This window comes from Bufo gargarizans, chromosome 5 (genome assembly GCF_014858855.1).
Source record: "Bufo gargarizans isolate SCDJY-AF-19 chromosome 5, ASM1485885v1, whole genome shotgun sequence".
In the NCBI taxonomy this organism is placed as follows: domain Eukaryota; kingdom Metazoa; phylum Chordata; class Amphibia; order Anura; family Bufonidae; genus Bufo; species Bufo gargarizans.
In genome coordinates, this window is record NC_058084.1 from 68,952,070 (window position 1) to 68,969,584 (window position 17,515).

General features: G+C 39.4%; 1 protein-coding gene across 4 annotated transcripts in view; it reads left to right on the forward strand.

Moving 5' to 3' along the window:
* ZFHX4 (zinc finger homeobox 4) overlaps positions 1-17,515 on the forward strand; it is a 154,262-nt gene that overhangs the window by 125,465 nt on the left and 11,282 nt on the right. For all 4 annotated transcript variants that reach the window (XM_044295828.1, XM_044295827.1, XM_044295829.1 and 1 more), the window contains exons 5-8: positions 6,367-6,483; positions 15,351-15,490; positions 15,581-15,781; positions 17,159-17,276. In XM_044295828.1, coding sequence (XP_044151763.1) covers positions 6,367-6,483; positions 15,351-15,490; positions 15,581-15,781; positions 17,159-17,276 — 576 coding nt within the window. The remainder of the gene's footprint in view (positions 1-6,366; positions 6,484-15,350; positions 15,491-15,580; positions 15,782-17,158; positions 17,277-17,515) is intronic.

Genomic DNA, 17,515 nt, shown 5'->3' on the forward strand with positions numbered 1-17,515 from the left:
GGGTTTTCTATAACCTATTTAGTCAATATTTTCAGGTATTAGATTGATGGGGCTAACGGATAGGAGATAAATGTATACTTTAATGAAAATTTGATTTTAATGCCCTTTTCATGGTTTTTACATGCAGGTTTTTAGCAGCAATTTCTAAAACCATTCCAGCATTTATCGGGTAAAATAGGTAATCAGCTGTTACATTTCATGCAGGCAAACATAATGTACATCTGTTTAAAATCTAAGGGCTTGTAAAATTTTAGAAATTAAGTAAAAGAAAAAAAAACTGGTGATGGGGAGGTGGTGGGGAGATTTTTGAACAAGAAACAGAGTTTGCAGTCCTGGGGATTTGTAACCTAATGATAACCTAGAAAAGAACTTGTCACCATATCAAAGGGTTTATAAAGTAAGAAAACATGCAAATATTACATTACAGTGGTCATTACATCTCATTTATATTGATTTGTCCAAAAATATGCATTAATCATTCTTTCTGCAATTAAAATGCAAGCAAATTTAGTCAATTCAGTACAGAAAATAATGCTAAAAATACAATGTATTAACAGGATTAAATTAGAAACCATTAACTACCCAAACATCCACCAGCAGGCTAGGTCATGAGAAAGTAAAACATAGACATTTTTTTTATTATTCCCTTGCAGTAAAGCACTAGATATTTCCCTGAGAAATACATGAATTTGCTATATTCATCCTTCATTTATTCTCAAGGTTAAAGAACCAGGAACTGTAAACATACTTGACTAGAAGGGGATGGTAACCACAGTATAAGGAAAACCTACAAGATGCTCACTCATCCCATTTGTATGATTTTCCTGCCACTGGTGATGCACTTACTGTTAATCGTAACCTTAGCTTTTGAGAGTTACAATAGACTAGTATACAATTTGTGTAAGTTTGCCATAAAATACATTTCCTTTGTTGGTACAGTAATCTTTCTAGTAGAGTCATCTTGTTAGTTCTAGTGGCCATGGCTAAGTCTGCGGTATTAGCTCTAATTGGCAAAGGGTGAATTTTTTTTGCCAGTTTACCATCATAATCCTTAAATGATACGTATGTAGGAGGACAAAAAAGTAAGACACCCAACCACAAAGATTTCATTTGGAATCAGGCACTCAAGTAAGCCTTTTGCTATGTTGAAGAAGCATCTGAGACCTTGACCGTACAAATACAGATTTTAAAAGAAAGATTACATTTTTAGACTATCCTTAGATAGAGAATTACTAGAACACAGATATTATAGCTCATCTTAAAGGGGTTTTCAGGTATTTACATATTGATTGCCTATCTCCAGATAGGTCTTCAATATCAGATCAGTGAGGGCCTGATTCCAGGGACCCACACCGCTGTACGAAGAGGCTTCAGAGCTCCCTAAGCACTTAAACCTCTTCTTAGGCCTCTTCAAGTGAATGGGACTGACCAGGCACAGCCTCTTTCAAATGATTGGTTCTGTGGATAGTAGGCACATTTTTGTCCACATTGCCAATGTAACACCTGGACCCCTACAGTTCTTCTATATTACCATTAGATTTGGTTCAGGAGACCTATGGTGGTGCGGGACTTGCAGCTATAATATCGATGCTAAAATCTTGCTGCATTGTGACTAATGAAGCTTGCCTAAGGGTGAGACATAGAATTGTTTGGTAACATCCAATACGACCAACATTATCTCTTTCCACTTACCCTGCATAGATGCTGCTCATAAACTCTTCAACATTGAAATTGCAATATCAAGAATTATGAAACTCACAGGATTGATAGACATGTTATTGATATGAAAATGCTTGCATCTGTGCACCTCTTGCTCTCATTCCAGTTTGTTATTATTCTCCCATTCACCAGGACATGCAAATTTGCTGACATATCAGCATAGATATGTAGCAATTTGCTGGAGTGATAAACCAAGGCCTCTCAGTTCAAGGATTCTGTCCCTCTCAGTTTGCAACAAGTGGCAATAACTAGCACTTTTATGTGTCTATGTCATGGCATCACACAATCATCCTACATGACTTGATCCAATTTTTCAATTTCCATGTAGCTAAGAAGCTTTGCTTTCAAACTGGATTTTATGCCCCTCCTACTAACACGGATTGGAGCTAGTTGCGTGAAAATTCGATCACCAGCAGTTAGCGACACCTGCTACTTCCTTGAGCCTTACAGTATGTCCTTCTTGGTCTTTCAAAGTTGAGGAGTGTATAAATGAAGTCATCAAACTTCTTATGGAAAAGAGTGGAATTTACTGGCAAATATGGGCCCTGAAAGACATGCTGAATTACCAGTCACATGATTGGTGTATATTAAACATTTGTACTGGATCCCTTAGCACTTTTTATTCCATCAGCAGTGATGCTAAGAAACTAAACCCCTCAGTCTCATAAAAATGATTGGCATACTTCTACTTAGTTGACAATGCGATAGATCATAAATATGGACATTGCATTAAGTCTCACCAACAAGTATTTGAATTTTGAAATATTTTATTTTAATTATAATGATACCGATCACTCCTGAAGATTTGATAACGCAGCCGTAGTGAAATTCTGAGTAGCAGTAATGTAAATGTTATTACATAGCAAGCTTAAACTTGAAAGAATTTTTGATATGAAGGAAATTTAAATCATGAAGGGGCTATGAGTGTTGACTGCACTTTGCTAACTTAACATCAAATGACCACAGTGACAGTCGGTGTCAAAAATGGTGACATGATAAATATGTTTAATAAAGAAGATATGGGGAGGATTTGTATTCTACTGATCAGTGTCAGAGTATATAAATATCTGTCTGCTATGCACTGTACATGTCTGTGAGGATCCTTCATCAAAGGCACATTCTGCAGGAAAAAAATTGTAATATATTATACTTTTTTCATGCATGAAATGATTTGTGCTAAAACAGCAGTGGTTTCATCCTACACAAACACAGAAAGTGCACATGAATATTCACTATATAGATCAGATGGTGGAAATGTTAATAACGTGCAACCAGGGGTCTGCACATCAAAGGGGACCTTAAATATTTAGGTAAAATAAAACCAGGTGCTAACAAAACCGTAATGCAAACAGATTGCTTATTAAGCCCATTCACGTTAATTCATTGTGAGCATTCCAAAAACTGGACATGTGCAAACATTTTGGGACATGAAAAACTGAAACTCTGTATAAATTGCGTAATGGGAACCTTCCAAAAATATGTAAAATATCTTGTTGATCTGAAAATGTCTATTCATGTTTCGATGTTGACGCATAGGCTATTATGTCATTCAAGTAGGAATCACGCTACATTCTTGCCTGCTTAGAAACAATATATCACAATGAGCGGCTGACCCAGAGAGCTTGCAATTGAATTGTTGATCTCTTGAGCACAATGGAATAAAGTGTTTTGCCCTAGGTCACCAAAAGCTGCCACTGGTCTTGAACCAAGGTCTTCAATTTCAAGGACCATTGGCTTAACCAAGGCTACACCTCCTTTAAGTCCTGTTACCATTTAATCCTTTCGGTGCTGGCGCTTTGTGCACCCATACGCCCAAAATGAACTGCTAGGTAGAACCTTGATCTTAGGAATCCAGATTACAAACACCATGACCCTGGAGAAGACACTTTTATCTCTTTGCCACAGGCATTGACTAATTTGAACATAAGGATTCTTCATGCGGATTCTTCCTACTATCAGCAGAAAACAAGGAAAGAGAGCTAGTCCTGTGCTGCCATATTTCGCTGCCCTGAAGGGTTAGAGAGTACAATAGAAATATTTATTGTGAGCTAAAACATTTAATTTGAATAGTAATCATGGTACGTTTTATGCTTTGAGTTGCTTTTTTTCTATGCTTTTTTTAATTTTTTTTTTTGCTTGTGATTAAAAATATACAAAGCCTTTGTGACCCTCTGGAGTCTACCTGTAATAAACAGCTCTCACCTTCCAAGCCATAAAACAGGCCTGCAGCTCTTGAACATTAGAGCTAATTGCCTTTCTACATCAAAGGGAATAAAAGAGGATAGAGAAAAATCTGAAAAGGGGGGGAGGGGGACCTTGGTAAGGGGGCTACTTCACCTTGAAAGGTTATATGTTTGTGGTTTGGTGAAGCTTTATGAAGTTATAGCCTAGAAACTGCTGTTTGCGATTAAGTTGATGGGGAAAGTCTATCCCGCAATCTTTGCCTGCTGCTGACACTGAGTCTTTGTTCACGTTGAGATTTCTCAAACTGTTGCCAGGGTCACTTTGAGGTCAGACACTATGATGATGTATAGAAGAACATGTCTGGGAATTTCTCTCACACTTAAAACACATACCAGAAAAAAAATAAAAAAAATCGGGAGAGCACCCTGCAAACTGTCTGATGAGACCCAGATGATAAGATTTTCTTTTTAGTACCATTCTAATTTGCTTTTTCTTCCGTCTACGCGGCTTTCCTGGCACGCTATGTTTTATTAATATGTGTCACAATAGTCTTAAAAATTTCATGTCCCCTGAAGATAAGGACAGTCAGTAGCTCTTTGACACTTCATTCTCCAGCCTTAGGGAATGGGTCAGTAAACCTAGAAGAAAAAAAGAAAAAACCCCACCACAATAGCTCCTCTCCAAGAAAGACACAAAAAAGGGATTGCCAAGGGCTGCCCCCGGCCCCAGGGCCTGACACTGGATGTGTGTCTCATGTGTGTGCACTTGGCATTAACACAGCCCACTCCAGTCATGATCACAGGGCTCACAGCAGACCAAACTGTGCCCCCTACCACCTTAATAAATACAGCGTCACTTCCAACTGTGATGAGGATGCCTGCCGTGTTTGATTAGCAATCAACACTGGAAGAATAAAGGCCTCGAACAGTAAGAACTGTTTTCTTCAACCCAGTAATGGTAATCTGTGAATACACATATACATAAATTATCCCAAAGCAAAGCCTTTCATTCGAACCGAGATTTGTAAAGTAGCAGGCAATCATTATTAAGAAACCCCTCTGCCTACAAGATGGAAAACAATGGTTTTGTAGATCGTTTTCCATTTGCTGCATTGCTTGCTCATGTTTATTACATGTTTTTTTTTTTTCTCTTTTCCACTCTGTTTATTTTCTGCCTCTGTCTTATGGAGGTCGTTTGTCTTTTTTTTTTTTTTTTTATCTTCCTTTGTACTCAGCTGCTGCATACGTTAGACGAGATCTCATTCAGCTGTCAGAACATTATTAATAAAAGATGTGGCGTGGAGAAGTCCACTCTATCTGCTTTCAATCACCGTAGAATTTTTCGAAAATGAAAATTGGAAGCACTATGAAATTTAACGTTAACGTAGGGAAAGAGAAGCCAGCAGAGGGTTAACTGTGATATATATATATATATATATATATATATATATATAGTGTATAGTTAATGCAGCTAGTAAATGCCTGACCTTTTCGCTTCCTATGAATTTATATGGTCGTTAAAGATTTTATGAAATTGAGCAGCCTGGTGCTTTGAAACACAGTTTACATTTGCCTCCTAATTTATGTAATTTTTACCTGAGCTGAGAAATATGATTTTTATTTTTGTACAGCAATGAAAACAGCATGAAGTGCAGTGGGGAGTTGCAGGCCTGGTTATCTGGCATTACTCAGATTGCTAAAAATTCATTAAAATGTGACATCAGCACAGTGAGAGACAAATGATCACAGGATGAAAAGGAACAGTGGGTCTTTCATGGATTAGTGCTACACAGCCCCAGCATAGAGGCTAACTGCATAAACAGATTAATCCACCGGCAGCATAGCTAAGATTTACAGAATAATTAAATAGGGTTGAGTTACTGTGAAGATTTCTATGTAATCTGGCTGGTGTGAACATATAAGTGAGGTGAGCGCGATGCAGATTTCTTGAGATGATCCTTCATCGTATCAAATGACCTTTGCAATTCCCCTTGTGGTAAAACAATAAAAACACTGTAGCTATTCAATTATTAATTACAAGCAGTGCTAAAAAAAATAAGGCTGGGGAAGAATAGCTCCTAGCACATGATTGTTTTCCAAGAAAATCCCCCTCCATTGCTCTCTTTCTGTAATACAGTTTTTTTTTATTTTTTCAGTTTGCATCCTTGAACAGTATCCTTGCTTTTGTTACAGTGTTGCAGGACCAACAAAAAAAGCTGTTATTTGTGATACTAAAACCCTACTGCTGCGACAGCCCAAAAAAAAAAAAAAAAAAGAGGAAAATATGTTATGAAATCAATGGCTATAGGGTACATCATGTGTATATTGACGATTGGACACGATGTATCCATATTTGTATTTGTTTACATATTTACCTATTTTTGTTTACACTTTGCATTTCTAGTACCAGACCCTGTTGCACATAAAGGTTTCTAAAATGCACCCTTCCCTTACTATTTTACAGAAGAGCAAGCGGAGGAAGTAGAAGAAACTCCAAGAATTACAGCAGTAGCCCCAGCCGAGGAGAAAGGCACAAATGAGAAAGACAGCAGCAGCGAGGGCAAGACATTAAAGGATTCAGGTAAGATTGAATGTTTTCCCTCCTCCTTGGATCCTTTGAGATCCCCGGGTCTGCAGGCTCATCCAGCACTGTAGTTTTTTTTTTTACTGACTCTTCAATTTTAACTGTCTGGACATTCCTGCTTCTATTCATTGCTTGTGCATTTTGCATGTGATTCCTATCAGTAGCCTCACACTGACCTATTTTTAATCATAACCATCTGACAGGATAGATGCGGATAAGTTGAGGAATATTACAGGACGACCAGTGAGATTATTTTTTAATCAAATCAGTTTGTGTGCTTGTAATTTTTTAAGCGCCTTTCATTAATCTTAGCTGTACTTGTGATTCCTCTGATGACATATTAATTTTTCATAAGCGTAGGATTAGATACCAGTTGATTTTTTCCCCCTCCTCCTAGCAATCAAATATCTATCCTTGTAACCGAAAGAATGACTTTTTTTTTATTTTGACTTTTCAGTCTTAAAGAAGCCTCTTGTGATATTTGCCTGACAGGCGAAGTTTACCTTTTTATTTTCTCCATGTTTACCTGGGAGCACAAAGCAGAATCACAAAGTGAATTAGTCAGGACTGTTGGATTTAGTAGAAAGGACTTTTGAAAATGAAATGTATGAAGATGTAACGCTTCAATATCACAATGTTTTAGTACAGGTGCAACGTGGCAGGGATATCTTTCTTGTTTTAGCCTAGGCAATGTTGTAGGGTATTAAGCTAAAAGCTAAGTCAATGGCCGTATGCCATACTCTATAGACCTTGACAGATATGGTGCGTGAGAGGCCCTACATCTTAGGATAGGTTTGCACCGCTTATGGAACGTTCCACCAAATCCCAAATATACACTCTCGATTTATACGGTAGTATCCAGCTGAACACCTATACAGTTGTGAACGTCTACCATTGGATCCATTTGAAACAATAATTGTTCAATACAGTGGAGGTAGTGGTATAGGGACAGGTGCCGACCAAACCTATGCCAAAGGATACTCTATTAGGGAATGTTTGACTATATGTGTCATGAACCTAAGGGAAAATAGAGAAAACAACATTGCTACAGCAACGTTTTCCAGACACAACACAGTATAAACCTAGCCTAACCTATACATGAAGGACTCTTAGGCCACTTTTACAGAGTCAGCGCTTGATCGGTGATTTCCATCAGTGACTGTGAGCCAAAACCAGGAGTAGAGCCTACACAGAGATAAGGTATAATGGAAAGACTTTTGCACCTGTTTTGGATCTGCACCTGGTTTGTCTCACAGTCAATCGTGAAAATCACTGATCAAACAATGAGGCCTCGTTCACATTTCCATGTCCGATTTGTGTGGACAATCTGTACGTGTTCCGTGTGTCTGTAAAGATGTCAACGAAGGATCCGTGTTTGCTCCGTGTGTCATCTGTATTCCACACTGCTCAGCTGAAAGTTAATTTCCAGAGCATTTCCTACTAGTGATCAATGAGAAAAAGACCTAACACAGATGTCATCCGTGTTGTGTCAGTGGTTTTTCACGGATCCATAGACTTTAATGGGCATCCATTGTCCGCATCAAGATCAGTGTAAAACTACTGATGTGTGAACAAAGACATTAAAATCAATGGGTACGTTTGCTATCCACAGATAATGTGGATAGCACCCGTCCATGAAAAATGGAAATATGAACGAGGTCTGGCCTTAGGGTGCGACTGGTAAAATCCAGGTAAGACACACTCACCCACGGTTACCAATGGCCTCAGGGGTGTGCGGAAAACTAGTGCACCAATTGGTTGCTGCAGGTGGGTGTGCCCTGCAGACACATCATGGGGTTGCATCCTCATACATAAACATACACAGTCTTAGGGCTCATGCACACAGCCGTTGGTCGGCCGTTCAGTGCATTAGGGACCGCAATGCACTGGCAACATCCGTGCAGATTCTGCAGACAGATCCAGACCCATTCAACTTGAATTGGGTCTGTGATCCATTCACATTGCAAAAAAAAATAGGCACGGAGGGGAACCCCACAGAACCAGGGGTTTCACACCTACTTTCCGTACCACACCTTCCGGATTGCGGACCTATTTAAGTGAATGGGTACGCATCTGTGATGTGAGGTGCACACGGCCGGCGCCCGCATATTGCGGGCCGCAATATGGGCACAGCCGTGTGCATAAGCCCTTAGTATGATCCCAATGACCCCATATAAAATATAGGTTAATTTTCAAAATGAATTGAGTTTTCTTCAGATGAATGGGTTGAAGCTATTGCTTTACACATGCAAGGATTTAAAATCCATTAATTTAATTTATCTGGTAGTCGGTTTGCTTGCTCCTTTACATCCAAGTCGACACTACAGATAGCATTTTTATTCACATTTTAGGGACGGGAAATCTGTTTATTGTGAGAGGAACATACTGTATATATTATAGTCCTGCTTTTATAAGTGCCCCATATAGTTGTCCTTTATTCACGTAGACCTTACATCCCCCCTTCCCCATCAAGTATGGACAAAGCACTCAAATAGAGCAGCTCTAACCCAACCGCAGCAGAATTTACATGGGGCAGCTGCTTAGGAAAACACAAGACACAATCCAGCTAAAAGAATGTGCAGATGATCCAGCCTAAGCAGAGGGAAATATCATTGAAAATGGATTTAGATTTGGGTCATTTTGATCTCCGGGAATAGACAAAGCCCTATAATGAAAGCTACTGTCTTTGAAAACAAAACCTCTGTGTCATGACATTTACTTATGCACAAACAAACCCAAGGCCTGCATCTGGCTTGGATAGCCAGGCTTTTTTCTGTGTTTGATTTGGCAAATATCTGACTTCACCCATGATTTGTATGTATGAGATGGAAATCTATGGTCGCGATGAATATTACATTGGCTATTTTTGCTGCACGCTATACCTAGTTACATTCAGTTGGGTTCATTCAAGCAGAAGAAGTGCTGAGAAAGGTTGAAGCCTATTAGAAGCAGGTAGTCATCTGTCTTTGTCTTGTATCTCAATGACAGTAGCATATATAAAAGGGCTCAGGTTAAAAATGGATATTTAGATAGAAAGTAGATTTATTTTACGGCCAGAGCCATACTTCAGACCAGCATCTCATAATTTCCTTTAATCAGTTCTCATGATATAACAATATCTGAAATATGCTGACCAGAGAGGAAACTTGGGCATCACAAAGATCATTATAGATATTGCATCATTCTATGACCAATGGTCCTATGGGAATCCAACATGCATAATGGGCTGGACATGCAAAATCTTTAATGTGTTCAGGTCACCTGTATAAGGACAGCCATATTTTGCTTTTTGCTCCCAGTGTTGCTCCTTTGTAGTGAATGTTTAGCCGTAGCTCTCGGCCGACAGCTATACCTCCCAACCTTCCCCATACATGTGTACAGCTTGCTCTGTATGGGGAGATCTGTCTGACACCTCTGTCGGCGAATTATCTTCCCGGAGAATTAAAAGACTGAGCTGATCCTTCTTTCCCAGACATCACTTGTCGAGGGAGAGTAGGGAGACCTCCATACACATCAGAACGTTTGCTGGTCCCATCACAATCTGACACTTTAGCCAACATTTAACAGAATGCATGGGTAGCTTGAACAGGACCTGACACCTCTCCTGACTTAGCAACAACGTGCTTATCCCATGTAATTCTGTGACATCTATTCTTATGACTTGTACCAGCCAGATAGAAGTTTATTAATAAAGTTACAACTGGATGTTACCAGTTGGGGAGGTGTCAAAGCACAGTCTGGCATTGACTCTACTGATTGGGCATCTCAACTTGTAATACCCAGTTGTACCTTTATTCATAAACTTCTATTAGGGGTGTGGACAAGATAGAGCTATGAGAATACATGCTCCAGAAAACAATTATTTACTAAAAAACAGACATGTCAGGAGTAGTGACAGGTCCATATTTGGTTACGTCTTTGGGCCTATACTAATTCCCCAAAATTTGAGGCAGTAGCTTTCTTTAGCTATTAGTTCTGAGCAGATCTCCAAAGGAGAAAGAATATCCACCTAAGGAGGTGCAAACCATAGAGAGGACCATGGAGCTCCACCACAGTTTAAGTAGGATGAACCTATGAAAGACTCCCCTTCACCACAAGCAACACAAGGTTACTAAAAGGTAAACAGGGAATTATTCTCCACTCCATTCTTCATTGTTTCATAAGACAGGGCGTGAAAAAGAAATTCTCTTGTATCTTGATAGAAGGATGCCTTGCAATCGGTGGAGGGAGGGAGGGAGGGAGGGGGGGGGGTTCCAACAGTAAGACCCCCACTAATCAGAAAAATCCCCTATCTTTTGGATTAGAAATAGAAAGAACAGAAAAAGGACAGACAGCTCACCAATAATCAAGTAGTCCTGGGCTTTTAGTGTACGAGGTGTTATCAGTGCACGGTATGTTAAATAGAAATCCAAAATTGTAAAAAAAAATCCAGCACCAATGACATTCTTACCCATTAGTAATAATGTCTATCATCGGAAACATGTAGACTGTTTCATGTTGCCTATTTTTAAATGAAGAAATAAATCATTGTTTTTACACCGGTGCTGGATTTTTACAATTTTGTTTTTCTATCTTGTGGATAGGTACAAATGCCTTTCTGGTGGAATCCCTTGAACTATACAGTGTATTACTAGAAAAGACTGGAAAGAGCTACCGTCTTATGCCAAGCTCAGGCTGCTTCAAAGCTATTTCCTCAATAGGTGTAACCTGGCAGCAGGTCGTGCTGAAGGTTGTAGTCCTGCAGCAGCTGGATTATCACAATTTTTTGGAGTTTTGGCTGGGATACTTAGTTTTATAAATCACAACTGCCCTTCTTAGTTGAGTCTGCCAGAGCTTCTATGTTTACATTGTATCCAGCCAAGAAAATATATGACACAATTACCGCAGCACCAACATGTCATGCAAGAGAGCAGTGTGGCTATTTTGTTTTCAATCTATTAGACAAGCGAGGATTAGCACATGATTAGTCCCCGTGTGTTTATAACACCATGTAAGCTGTTGTGCTGTGTTGCTTACATTATGAGCTGGATCTTACTGCACAAAATGAGACTTCAGCATATGCAAGTTCTGTTTGTTGACGGCTCATTCAGTGCAGAAAACACCCCGCTAATGCCTAATTTATATGTCACCGAAATGTAGTGCCACTTTCGATTAATTATAATCCAAATTACATCTCTATGCAGCAAAAGAATTAATATGGAATTTACCCAGATTAATACATTTGCATGGAGAATGCAGGCTTCTGTTATTGCTGAGGGGAGTATATTTTAATAAGATTGTAAACATTAGGGGGAAAAGATAAAAATTAACCTCGGTTATTGCAATGGAAATCGCTCTCCCATTTAAGTCTAATTAGAAGTGAATATCAATAATTAGAATATAGAACACGACTTGGATTTGGATCACATTCGATAAGTCAGGAACTTAATGTCTGTTAATGAGTGCTGAATGCTTGCACTCCACAGTATTTCTCCATTTGCTTCCAGAGCTGTTTTGATTTCCCCTGCTTTGTTATAGGAAACATTCAACAATGGGCCCAGATTCACTAATCGGAAAGATGGCGTAACCTTAGATAAGCTATCTAGACCCCTGCCAGATTTATCACAAACAGGGTCTCAGGCTGGATGATAAATCTGGTGCAGGAATAGACGCTGTTCTCTGACTCTATGCCAACTATTGGTTGACTTACTTTGAGATAGATTTTTACGCCCGAATTGTGGCACAATTTTGGTGCAAAATGGTGCCTCTTAGGCCCACCACCTTTCTAATAATCCCCACCCCTTATCAAGTATGTCAGACAAAAAGTGTAGAAACCCTAGATGTGCCGGTTTGAGCCACTTGTTTCCAATAGATTTTGGGTGTAGACACATTAGAAACATTGGCGTAATATATTTTGTTTAGAGCAGACAATTATTATTTCGTCCATTTAAAAAAAGTTATACTTTGCCAGAACAACAATAGAAAAAACAGTCACATAATAGGGCAGCCATGGCATGTTTAGAATAGCTCAACGAGTCCCCAAAAAATTAGGCAAAATGTGCAAAATATTTATTTCACTTTGTTAAAAAGACATTGGCGTATGATTATTTGGAGCTGGTTATCCCGTTAGAATTTCTGCATCGTCAGCAGGATAGGATTGTGCTGAACTGTAGGTCCGCTATGTTTAACATTAAATGTTAGCCTTCTTAGATATTAGATAGATTTTGAGGGATCATTCTTAGAAGAACCTGTTTCAATTGTGTAAAGTAGAAATAACAGTTCTAGTCTAGGGGAGTGTAGGGGAGAAAAAGAACATTTTTGAAAAAGTAGACCAGATTTCATAAAAATGTCCTACGTTCCAGTTAAATATTAATATAGGGACTGTGGCTTTTACCGATACTACAGCTCAGGCCTATTTTGAGTGATTTTCAAGACCAGACACGGTTACCTGTACAGACCAGCAGTTCATGCAGTTCCAAGAGTTAGTACCCCAACTTTATACATTTCTGAGGAAGTTACTAAGTATTCCTTTCTTTAAAGAAAACTGGGCCTAAGCACCACTCTTCTCCCAATACTTTACTTACCTAAGGTTCTCTAATTTTGTCATTTAGGGGCTTCTTCTGGTCTGCTCCTGACACTTTATGACCACCACGCAATGCTTCATGGTTTATCTCCTCCTGCTATGTAAATGAAAACTCTAATACTGGTTCTTGTAGCATCCAACAAAAAAGTGTTGAATGGGACTTGCCATTAAAGTGCAATATGCTGGCAGCATGTTATAGAGCAGGAGGAGCTGAGCAGATTTATATATAGGTTTATGGGCAAAGATTCTGTAAATCTTGTTTTTTATTCATCTAAATCTCTGCTTGTTCTGATCTAAGGAGTCATGTGGGCGGGCCTAACTAGTGACTTAAAGTTATCTGTGTATTCATATTCACATAGGAAGGAATAGGACCTCCCACATGACCCCTCATGCTCTACAGCATGATGCTTGTAGAATTAACTGTATTTTGATGAAGACAGGTTACCTTTAAAGACATTTTGCAGAAGAAAACATATTCCCTGTGTTATGCCGAGCACACGTCATGAGGGGGTGATGCCCGACACAATGATTCAAAGACCATCCAGTACTGTAATGGATACACCTGTTGATTTTTACTATGGTGACCCCTCTCTTCTGCTAGATACATTGGGGAAAATTCATTATTTCCAAAGCCACAGGCCTAAATATTTACTGCAATCTACGACAGCTCCAAGTGGCCATAGATTTCATTTCGGCTCATGGACTGCCAGAGGAAGGATATCATTTATGATTAGGCCTACACCTCGTCATAAATTATATGTCTACTTTGGCAGTGCAGGCCCCATCAACACCTTTGTGGCAGACACCGTTCTTGATCAATCGGGACCTTTGCCTTTTGTTTTTAACGTGAAATAAAAATGGCATTGTGTTGAATTGTGACAATATAAATGCCCCCTCCATACAGCCCATTTTCTCCTTTTTCATTGCCCCACATATAAACCCTCCACACATGTGTCCGCCCTTTAGCTTCGCTAACACATTTCTAAATTAAAAATAGGCTATTGTGCAATCAAGATCATCTTGTCCATTTAGTTGCATCTTGCGTGGAGCAAAGAAAATCAAGTTGTATCTTCATGCAGTCAGATTACCAATGGCCTATATATTTATGTAGGGACTGATAGCAATCAATAGCTTAGCAACAGTACATCTCAAGATGCATTTTGCACCCAGTTGTCCAGTGATAGTGTCCTCATCCTGGAAATAATTTAGTTGCAAATTGACTGGAAGATGGTGAAAATTGAAAGTTAAAATTAGAAATACTCATAATAAACAGAAGGGGAAAAAAAGGTCAGATGATGCTGCTCTGTGATGAGATTGGAATGGCTGGTAAATGAGGTTCTGTATTTGTCGTAAGATGTATGTGACATGCCTATCCAATGCTCTTGTAATATCCAGCCTAGCAGAAGAGATTATCTGGCAAATTGACGCTGGAAAGAATTTTCTGATGGACAGGAAAATTAGAATTGCGACCTTCTCTTTGATGTATGCAAGTCGTAGCCACATTATACTGCAGGCTCCGGGATCCCATTAAACTCACTGTTTACATGATAATATTGAAATTAACTATAGTCGAGCAGCAAAATAGGACAATAAAATGTTTGCAGTCTTAAGAGATAAGATAATCGCAACGCAAGCGTTTACAGCCCCTCGGACTGATAGTATTCAAGGCGAAAAGAGAGATGGAGATAAAATTGTATTTCTCTACGTAAGTAAGTGCACCATTATTAAGAGGATATTTCCCCCCCACCCCGTTTGCATAGAGGCTTTGCGGGGCTTTGCAAAAACAACAAAACTTTATTGTTTTGTAACATTTGACAAGAAAAGAATTTAAATAGCAGATGAGGAGAAGCCTTTCTTTTTTTTTTTTTTTTTTAGAATATCAAAATTCCAGCTGAAATGCTGTTATTGATTAATCTTTCAAGGCAACCTAGGGTTATCCAAACACAGGAGAGGAGTACATTTCTAAACCTGTTTATTGAGTCTACTAACAGTTACTAGACATAAAAAGTCACTTCCAGTATATCCCGGGCAAGGAGCTGAATTTCCATGACCACACACACAAAAACTGATAATATTTCAGAATTTTTTACTCTAACATTTTTCCACTGGCCTACAGAGGTAATTGAATGTCCTACTGCATCGGATGGACTACCATTCCAGCTAGGAGAATGTTTATAAAATCCATTCTGATGGAAAACAAAATGGCAGCGGCCACCACGTGTAGGCATTGAGTAGTCCTTCACTGTCATGTGTATAGTAACATAGAGTGTAGTTTTTATAGATGTATTCTAATGTTTTCTAGGTTCCAGGACGGAAACTCCTGATAAGGAGCATGTCTTGAATTCGACAGCAGCAAAGCGGCAGCTAATGCAAAGTAAAGAAGAGGATGGTGCAATTAAGAGAACAAGGACTGCAGATGACAATAGCATTTCTCAAGAACAGGTAGAGATTTGGGGAGGAAAAAACCTTTTGAATTGATTTTTTTACATAAAAGTATTTTCAACACTATATTTTGTATTTTCCCTTTCCCAGTGCTATCAGTGTCCCTACTGCAACTACAGCAGCAAGGACCCAAATCGTATCCATATGCACATCCTCTCCCAGCATTCAGTGCAACCGGTGATATCATGTCCCCTTTGCCAAGATGTTCTCAGCAACAAAATGCATCTACAGTTGCATCTGACTCATTTACACAGTGTATCTCCAGATTGTGTGGAAAAGTTACTCATGACTGTAAGTCACTTTTTTTAATCTATTTTTATTTTGCTTGAAAAATGTACTATAACAATGATATTTCTTAGATTATCTTCACACTACTGTCATGTTTTTCATTCTTAATGGATCCATGACTGACTTGACAGATCAGTTCTCAAACAGATCCCAACAAATCCTGATCCCTCAGGTTTATAATTAGGTTTCCCTCAAGGTTTTTGTGCCTTTCACAGCAAGAGTAATGCTTTACTTGACAATACTTACAGAATTTAAATGGAACAAAAAAAAAAAAGTGGGTGTGAATAGCCTTATATATGGGCTAGATTCGGGAAAAATTATACTGTAGGTGACAAACATATGTAGTTTTGTAAGAATGCAACATGTCACATGGCTAGAAATGTCCAACACTGGTTGAAGAGCATGACCAAGACTTCCAAGTACAACCCTGCCCCTAATTTCCCAGACTTGAACCCAATTTAGCATCTGTGGGATCACCTCAATCATCGTTTTAACTCTATGGCTCCAATCCCTACGCACCCTCCAGCAGCTGTGGGATGTACTGCAGTCAGCATGGCTCCAGATATCTGTGACAACCTACCAGGACCTTATTGAGTCACTGCCAGCCCATCTAGCTGGTGTCCATGCTGCACACAGGGGATTACTCTGGATATTAGCTGGTGCTCATAATAATGTGACTTGACTGTGTATATACATCATAGTGCTATCTGTCATACATATACACCACAACTTTAAGCAGTAAACAATGCTTTATTAACTACAATCCTTACGTAATAAGACTGTCCTTACAATTTAGAAAGATGTTGGCTAAGCAGTGACAGACACCTCTGGTGGCAACTTATCTGCTCTGAGTATAAAAGGATTGGGCAATTGTTGAAATCCAACAGTCAGATCATTGTTTCCCCTGACATCTGCAGTCAGTGAAAAGTTAGGAACCGCCATATGCATTAAGCCTCTTTCACACAAACGCGTGTCCCCCGTGGCCGTGCTGCGAACGAATTGCAATGCACGGGCACCGAACGTGGCCCAGCCACATGCGGATCGTGACCCTATTCACTTGAATTTGTTTCGCAATCTCTACGTCCGGCAAAAAGATAGAACAAGTTCTATCTTTTTGCGGAACGGAAGAACGGAACCCCACAGAAGCACTCCATAGTGTTTCCGTTCCGTGATTTCGTTCCGTTTTGCATCGCATCTTCGGATTTGCGGACTCATTCAAGTGACACAGCCGGTGCCTGGTGTATTGCGGACATGCCGTATGCGGGCCGAAATACGGCCACGGGGGAAACACGTTTGTGGGAAAGAGGCCTTAGGCCTAATTCATATTATAATTCCTACAACTGTAGCTTTTTGCTTATCAGGGTGTATTGTTTTCTCTAGATTTCTGTACCAGAGGTCATGATGCCAAACAGTATGCTCCTGCCACCAGCTGCATCTGAGAAGTCAGAAGCTGAGATATTGGCATCTGTAACCAATGAATTGTCAGGAAAGTCAACAGGTGAGTGCAAAGAACCAGAAATCTTATTGACATGATAATATATATATAACTGTGATAAAAGAAAGGCACAGCATCCCTGTTACAATTACATTCACAGGTACTATGTACCATTGTGTCATGGTGGCTCAGTGGTTAGCACTGGTTCCTTGCAGCGCTGGTGCCCATAGTTTAAATCCAACCAAGGACAATGTCTGCATGGAATTTGTATGTTCTTCCTGTTTTTCTGTGGGTTTCTTCCC